The 8,446-nt window shown below is 40.4% G+C and overlaps 1 protein-coding gene across 1 annotated transcript; it reads left to right on the top strand.

Annotated features, from left to right (window-relative positions):
• The first annotated feature begins 5,675 nt into the window (after positions 1-5,675).
• On the top strand, positions 5,676-7,448 carry BNAC05G21010D (protein JINGUBANG). Its single transcript, XM_048759045.1, has one exon. It carries the CDS (start codon positions 5,963-5,965, stop codon positions 7,229-7,231), a length of 1,269 nt encoding a protein of 422 aa, XP_048615002.1. The 5' UTR covers positions 5,676-5,962; the 3' UTR covers positions 7,232-7,448.
• Positions 7,449-8,446: the final 998 nt, after the last annotated feature.

Raw genomic sequence — 8,446 nt, 5'->3', positions numbered from 1 at the left:
GTTACCATTGATCACAATCATTCAACAAACTAAAAAAGTGCGTCAACATTTTCATAAACCTCATAATCATATTGATGGTAGAACTGGCTCATTTATATGGTTTGGGTCCTACTCTCTCCTTGACCCATGCGCTATCTTCCAACCTCATCAATGCTGTAACGCAAACTCGATAGGTCCTCTTCTTTTTCTTTTGATTTTGAGTTCTTGTTCTTTACCCCCACAAACACACCATTGGCTACAGATTTGACTATTTTCTTTTAATTTTATCATTATACCCTCTTTTGTTTTTAAGTACAAAATGTATCACAGTTTAAAATTTAAAAGCCAAAAAAAAGAAGTAATCTATCTATCTAACTAATCATTTGAAAATAGTACCAAAAATTAAAAAAAGTCTTCGCAAGGCGATCTCTAGAATTCTCTAGGAGAAAAACGAAACTCAACTCGCTCTTCGATTCTACCTCAATCAATCACAAATTCAACATGCAATCTGAGGATAAACACCAAGAGCAGGATCAGAATCATCATCCCTATCAGCAACCAGATCCGACGAAGGTGATTTGGAAGGCATTACAAAGGATGAAGCTCGGAGCTGATAGATCGAGATGGTCTGTTCATGATGATGCCCAGAAGGAATTCGAAAAAGATCATCGACTCTGCCTTGTAGCCAAAGGCCTCAATATGGAGCATCAAAACTCGCCTGGAATCAAGGTAGCTCTACCCAAGACTTGGCAACTCGTTGGTAAAGTGGAGGGTCAGATTAACGATGATGGAACTGTCAACTTTTATTTCGATACCGAACACCATCTACTTATGGTCCTGGAGAAACAACCATATACGTATCGAGGATGGTTGGTGGTGTTGGATAGGTGGATCAATAGAGACAGTCCGACCTTCTTAAAACAGATCCCCTTCAAGATCCGAGTTCAAAAGCTTCCTGATGTCTACAGGCGACATAGTATTGTCGAAAGTATTTGCTCGAGGCTAGGGCATGTTGAAGAGGTCACAATTGTGGAGCCTTCTATTTTCAGAGAAGCTGAAGTTACTGCCAAGGTGTATTTTGATGTTGATGATCAGATTACCCTAACGCGAGAAGTTGAAATTATTAAGGGTAAAACTCCGGTGGAGCTTGATTTTCGTTATGAAGGCTTGCAGAAGTTCTGTCTTCTTTGTGGGAGTCTTAGGCATGAATACGAACTATGTAGTGAATATTCTAAGATGCAACCACGCCAGTTTGAACTGATGGATATTGGAACTAACCCATATGCCTCAGTTCAGGAGAGAGATGCAGCTATCAGAGAGTACATCACTATAAAGGAGACTGGAGAATCTTCTGGTACTGCTACTCTTATGCAAACAGAGCTGCCTCCTGCACTCGCAGCTCCTAGACAGATGATACAATCAAGGGGCCAGGGAGTAGTCATCAACCCAGCTGAAGCCGCTCCAACTCAAGCTCATCTGCAAGTCGTTCCACCGACCTCTGCTCCAGATCAACGGGCTAAGAGAAGGACACCAGCTGATAAAGAGGAACAAGCTTCAACATCAGCAAAGCGTATCGAAACAGAACACCCCAACTATGGTTCTGTGGTTCTCCTTAAACCACAAGGAGAACCATGAGGCTCTTGCATTGGAATTGTCAAGGTTTAGGAAGCCCCTTGACAATTCCACATATAAAAGATATCAGGAGATCTCACAACCCTGATAAAATGCTTCTAGTGGAAACTAAGAATGTAAATAGTGTTGTGCAAAACTTAGCTAAAGATCTTGGGTATAAGAATGTAGAAATAGTATCAGCTAGTGGAAGTAGTGGTGGCGTAGCCATATTTTGGAGTGACAGGGTTAAGTTATCTTTTTTGGGAAACCCTGACTTGTATTGTACACATATGACTGTGGAAGATGGCGCCAAAACTTTTTGGTTGACTTATATATATGGAAACCCTGTTTTAAAGTATCGTCAGAGACAGTGGTCTCAGCTAATATCATCTGAACAAGCAGGTTTTTTGAAGCATAAGCCTCGTGTGATAATAGGTGATTTCAATGACATCAAAAGAAGTGAGGAAAAGCAAGGAGGCATACCAAGGACTGTTCGTTCATGCTCTTGCTTCACTCGCATGCTTACTGTGCTTGGCCTTCATGACATCAAGACTTTAGGTGGGCGTTTCACTTGGTTTGGAAAAAGGTCAAACTACTCCATTATGTCCAAGATTGATAGGGCTGTTGCGAACTGTAATTGGTTAGATATATATCCTTCGGCCACTGTGTCTCTTCTTCCCTGCATCGGGTCAGATCACAGACCTTTGCTTCTCAATACTGATGGCACAAAACGCAAAAAATCCTCTTTGTTTAGATATGACAGCAGGTGGAGGCTTTATCCTGGTCTGAAACATGTTGTGGAACAAGCTTGTAACCAACAGAATTCCAACGTATCTAATGGGAACATTCATTCAATCATCCGCCATTGCCGAAGGGTTTTATCTAAATGGAGGAGTAAGCAAAATACTAACTCGGGGAAACTCATTCAAGAGATCAAGCAAGAGATACAACGGGTATATGATTCCCCCGTTATAAATTATGATATGCTTACTGCTTTAAAGGCAAAACTGCAGCTTCAGTACAGGCTCGAAGAGGAATTCTGGAGAACAAAAAGTCGTGTGCTCTGGTTGCGAGCAGGAGACAAGAACACTAAGTACTTCCACAACAAAACGAGACAGAGGAGACACTATAACAGGATCAATCACATTCAAGATGATCAAGGGAAGTCACTTTCCAGAGCAGTAGATATTCAAAAGCATATAGAAAACTATTTCCGTATGTTATACAAATCTAATGGGAGCTTTCTCGATAGAAATCTAATGAATGGTATTCCTGCAACAGTATCTGCGGAGATGAACCGAGCACTTACTGCTCCAGTTACTGAGAAGGAAGTGAGGGATGCGGTCTTCAAAATGAATCCTGAGAAGGCTCCTGGACCTGATGGAATGACTCCAAGTTTCTATAGACAACACTGGGATGCAATCAAATCAGGTCTCATTTCTTTTATTAAGATTTTCTTTGAGCAAAATAGATTGGATCCTAAGGTTAACCAAACCCATATATCTCTCATACCAAAGATTGAGAACCCTGCTACAATAAAGGATTACAGACCGATCAGTTTGGCCAATGTCGTTTATAAAATCATCTCGAAGATCCTTGCTGAAAGGTTGAAACCATGGCTGAATGATATAATTACTGAGAATCAATCTGCTTTCATTCCAGAAAGGCTCATCACAGATAATGTTCTTATTGCCCATGAGTTAATGCATTCATTACATACTAAAAACCTTAGCAATAAATTTATGGCTTTGAAGTTAGATATTGCTAAGGCTTTCGATAGAGTTGAATGGAAATTTATAGATGCAGTGATGGAAAGGATGGGCTTCTGTCAACAGTGGAGAAGATGGATCATGCTGTGCATTACAACAGTCACATACTCGGTGCTTATCAACGGGGAACCCACAAAAATTATAAAGCCAAGTCGTGGACTCCGTCAAGGTGATCCAATATCTCCCTACTTGTATATTATCTGTACTGAAGGCCTTTCTAGATTGATTAAGCAGAACATTTATAATCAGAAGATCCATGGTTTCAAGGCGTCGAAGAGTGGTCCTGCCATCTCTCACTTGCTTTTTGCAGATGATTCACTTGTCTTTTGCAAACCAACAGAAGAAGAAGGTCATAACCTCTCTGCTATTCTCGCCATGTACCAGAAAGCATCAGGGCAAGAAGTCAACTATGCCAAGTCTGCCATTTCTTTTGGGAAAGGTATACCTTTTACAGTTCAATCAAACATATCTACCATCTTTGGTATCACAAAAATTGGAGGGTTTGGTCGTTACTTGGGGCTTCCTGAGCAGATAGGAAGGAAAAGAAAAGAAGCTTTCCATTATATTGTTGACAGGATTAAAAATAAGTTAGATAGTTGGTACTCAAAATTCCTTTCGACTGCTAGGAAGGAGGTTCTCCTAAAAGCGGTAGTTACGGCTTTACCAACATATACTATGTCCTGCTTCCTATTGCCAAAGACATTGATACAGGAAATCACTAAGGCAATGCGGAAGTTTTGGTGGTCTGCTTCTCCAGACAAGCATTCAATTTCGTGGATAGCATGGAACAAAATAACGGTCTCCAAGAAAGACGGCGGATTAGGAATCAGAGATATGATGGCTTTTAACAAAGCGCTGCTTGGTAAACAAGCTTGGAGGTTAGTTACACGCCCCTCATCCTTACTTGCCCGTGTTTACAAGGCCAAATATTACAGGAAAACCGGTTTCATGGAAGCACGTGCCTATCAAAGTTCAAGCTTAGCTTGGAGAAGCATTATTCAAACGCAACCATTGCTTAGAAAAGGAATGCACTGGGCTGTTGGCAATGGTGACCAGATCAGAGTCTGGCGGGACAATTGGCTGCTTGGAGATCCTCAACCAACGCCAACAGGTCCTGGTAGGTTCTTTTATCCTAATCTTAAGGTTAAGGACTTGTTCTTCCCTGGGGCATTCTCATGGAATCAACCTCTGTTGAATCAATTATTTCAACCTGAGGATGCTCTGAGAATATTGCGCCTTCGCCCAAGCATAACGGGAACCCAAGACTTGTTGTATTGGAAACTCAGTAAAACAGGATCATACACAGTTAGGTCGGGCTACTATGTGCAAAGGGCGTTGGACAATGAAAATGCTCAGCAAACTCATGTCATTTCCTCTCCTTCTGTGCAACTACGTAATCAGCTCATACAAAAAATTTGGACACTGAAATTACCACCTAAACTCAAAATTTTCTGGTGGAAGGTGCTCCACAATGGCTTGCCAGTTGCATTGAATCTACATAGAAGGGGCTGCAGGGTTATTCCTGAGTGTCAGCTCTGTGGAGAAGGTATGGAAACAATACCTCATTTTCTGTATGAATGTCGAGTATCTAGAGAAATCTGGCAGTTAGCTTACCCTGACCTTTCCCGGAGCCTAGAACCTCATACCAATCTCTTGATGTTTGTCCACAAAATTGTAAATGAGGATACAAGAGATTTACCAAGTAATCTAGCTTGGTTTATAGGGTGGAGGATATGGAAGATGCGGAATAGGTTATTATTTGATAATAACCGGGAACATATCGTACAGGTCATTAAAGGATCATTAATGGATTTGAACTTGTGGAAGGAGGCTATATACTATAGTGAGCCTGACTTCCCAACTCAGGTTAAAGATCATCGACCACACTCCATCATTGATGTCCTCCCGCAAGAATCAATGCTATATTGCATTGCTGATGCCTCTTGGAAGTCTGAACATGAAGCTGCAGGCATAGGGTGGTCCTTATACAGTCGACAAGGCACTTTCATTATGCAAGGAAGCTCAGCAATTGCATCAACAAATTCAGCCTTTGAAGCCGAGGCAGTGGCAACTTTGCTAGCTGTTCAACAATTACATAGACTGCACTACAAGAATGTTATATTTCTAGGTGACAACGCTCGGTTGGTTAAAAGCTTGGAGTCTACTCGAGGACGTGAAAATACTTCTTGTCATGAAGCTTCTACGATGGTGCAGGACATCCTCAATCTGGCTAAGCTAAATGATTACTCTTTCAAACAGGTCCCTAGAAATTTAATTTATCATGTTGATCAATTAGCAAAGAGAGCTAGACTATCTAACCAGAAATATGTAATAACTTGGCTCTCACCATAAACCATTGTACTTGTCTTCAATGTTGAATCAAATGAAGTTTGTTGCAAAAAAAAAAAAAAAAAAAAAAAAAACTAATCATTTCGACCAATTTCGAAACACCGCACTGTACTTACCTGCCACGTGGCAAAATATATCCTGCACGACGCGCTTCTATATATATCTACACATCTCTTCTTCATCTCTGCACCTGCACCTTCACTTACACGAAGCTAACTTCTCTCACTATCACCAAACAAGAAACTCAAACGAGAATGAGGATTATCTCACGGCTGTTCGAATCAGAAGATTCTTCCCGGAGAAGACGAACACAAAAATCTCCGAAGCATCTGGACTCCACAGATAGCGCCACGTCGTCGCCACTCAGCGAAGCCACCGGCTCTAGCAGCCTCCATAGCAGTCTCTCTCTCCAGACACTCCCTTCCGTTCCCTCTCTTCAGAAAATCCCCTCCGAGACATTCGCCGTTACCGTCTCACACCCCGTTACCTCTTCCTTCAAACTCCGCGAACGGAGTCTCCCCGTCACATGTCTCGCCGTCAACGGAGGCTATCTCTTCGCAGTCTCCGGACACGAAGTCAGCATCTACGATCGCGACATGTGTGCTCATCTCGACACTTTCAACGGTCACGATCCTTTCTCAGGATCCGTCAAGTCCGTCGGTTTCTCCGGTGATAAAATCTTCACTGCTCATCAGGACGGTAAAATCGGAGTTTGGAAACTAACGGCGAAAAACGGTTACAAACAGTTAACGACGCTTCCCACTTTAAACGACCGTTTGCGACGTTTCGCTCTTCCCAAAAACTACGTTCAGGTTCGCCGTCATAGAAAATGTCTCTGGATCGAACACGCTGACGCCGTTAGCGCTCTCGCCGTTAATAACGGACTCATTTACTCCGTTTCTTGGGACAAGACATTGAAGATATGGAGAGCCTCTGATCTTCGTTGTAAGGAATCAATCAAAGCTCACGATGACGCCGTTAACGCCGTTGCTGTCTCTGCTAACGGCACCGTTTATACTGGATCCGCGGATAGGCGTATTCGGGTTTGGGCGAAACCCGCGGACTCGAAACGACACGAGTTAGTTGCGACTTTGGAAAAGCATAAATCGGCGGTTAATGCTTTGGCGTTAAACGACGACGGATCGGTCTTGTTCTCCGGTTCGTGTGACCGGTCAATATTAGTTTGGGAGAGAGAGGATAGTTCCAATTACATGTCCGTAAGTGGTGCTTTGAGGGGGCACGACAAAGCAATACTTAGCTTGTTCAACGTCTCTGACTTGCTCCTTAGTGGATCTGCTGACCGGACGGTCAGGATTTGGCGGCGTGGAATCGATGGTAGTTACAGTTGCTTGGAGGTACTTTCCGGTCACACTAAGCCGGTTAAGTCGCTTGCAGCGGTTAAAGATTCAGAGACAGACGGTGTCGTTTCAATCGTTAGTGGAAGTCTTGACGGTGAGGTTAAGTGTTGGAAGGTCTCCATCACCAAACCGGATCATTCAATTTACAAAGAGCTCGTTTTATGAATTTTATTTTTTCTATTATTTACTTCATTAAATGTTTGGCGAACAACAATTTGGCGTTTTTTAACCGTCAGATTATAAAAATGAGATTATTGCAGTACGTGCCAAAAGAGTGTGATATATATTTGTGTTCCATATAAAATTAGAGAAAAAATTGTTGGTAATAATGCTATAATTAAGGATAATAAAGTCATTAGACCATCTTCAATGGTTTACTCTATTTTTCGCCGTAAAATAGATTAATTTTATAATAAAGTTGAGTTATACTCCAAATATATTCTATTTTAAAGTAAAAAAATAAAGTGATGAAATAAGAAAAACAATTTACTTTATAGATAGATTAAACCCATTTTTTACTCTAATATAGAGTAAAAAAAAAAACATTAAAGCATTTTTACTCTAAACTTTATTTTAAAGTGTAAAATAGAAGAGAGTTTGAGATGTCTTCCGTGGTTTACTCGAATGGTTTAAAATTGAACAAGTGGACGGACGTGCACGTGTTTCTTCGGACGTATGAATGAAGATTCTGCCTGTGCAACCTTGAAACCTGGGGGGAGTCTATGGGGGTGATGTATTTTAGAGCACGATTAACGAAGGATTTTTAGCGGAAGATTCTTAGCGGAATATAAGAATCCCACTCCAAGAACTCCCCATTGATCATGGTCTTAGATCCCATACAGGTTTGTGATTGGTTGTCAGACAAAATGTACATTAAAATTATGTTTGGACTGTTTACATGTAAGAATAAGATACATTATATTCGCATGCAAAAATTCATGAACCTTAGTGAGATTTTCAAGACAAATAGGTTACGTGGAAACAAGAAGTCAAAAGGCCCGTGACTTTGGATAAGACATACTTTCTAATTTTTTTCACGTAATAAAAAAACACATTAAATCACTATAATAAGTATATTATTTTCTACAATTTTTAATTTTAATATTTTTTAACCAATTGTAATTTAATAAAATCAATTAATTTTTTTGAAATTTACAATTTTTGCATAGAAAATACAAAATATCTATCTTTTTGAAACAATTTTTTTTTAAAACACCTATCATTTTAAAACGTATGGAGTATTTAACATTAAGATAATATTTTATTATATTATTATTATCAACTAAGATTTCTCTAAGCTGAAATCCAAATTAATTTATAGCCTCATAGGCCTATGACAATATGAATTTGTTGTTTACTTATGCCTACGAATGGACAAAC

This window comes from Brassica napus, chromosome C5 (assembly GCF_020379485.1).
Source record: "Brassica napus cultivar Da-Ae chromosome C5, Da-Ae, whole genome shotgun sequence".
Lineage (NCBI taxonomy): Eukaryota > Viridiplantae > Streptophyta > Magnoliopsida > Brassicales > Brassicaceae > Brassica > Brassica napus.
Note: the sequence above shows the minus strand (reverse complement) of the source record. Positions and strands in the feature narration are given on the sequence as shown.

Coding starts and splice junctions, on each gene's coding strand:
- BNAC05G21010D (XM_048759045.1), top strand. CDS start 5,963: ATGAGGATTATCTCACGGCTGTTCGAATCAGAAGATTCTTCCCGGAGA.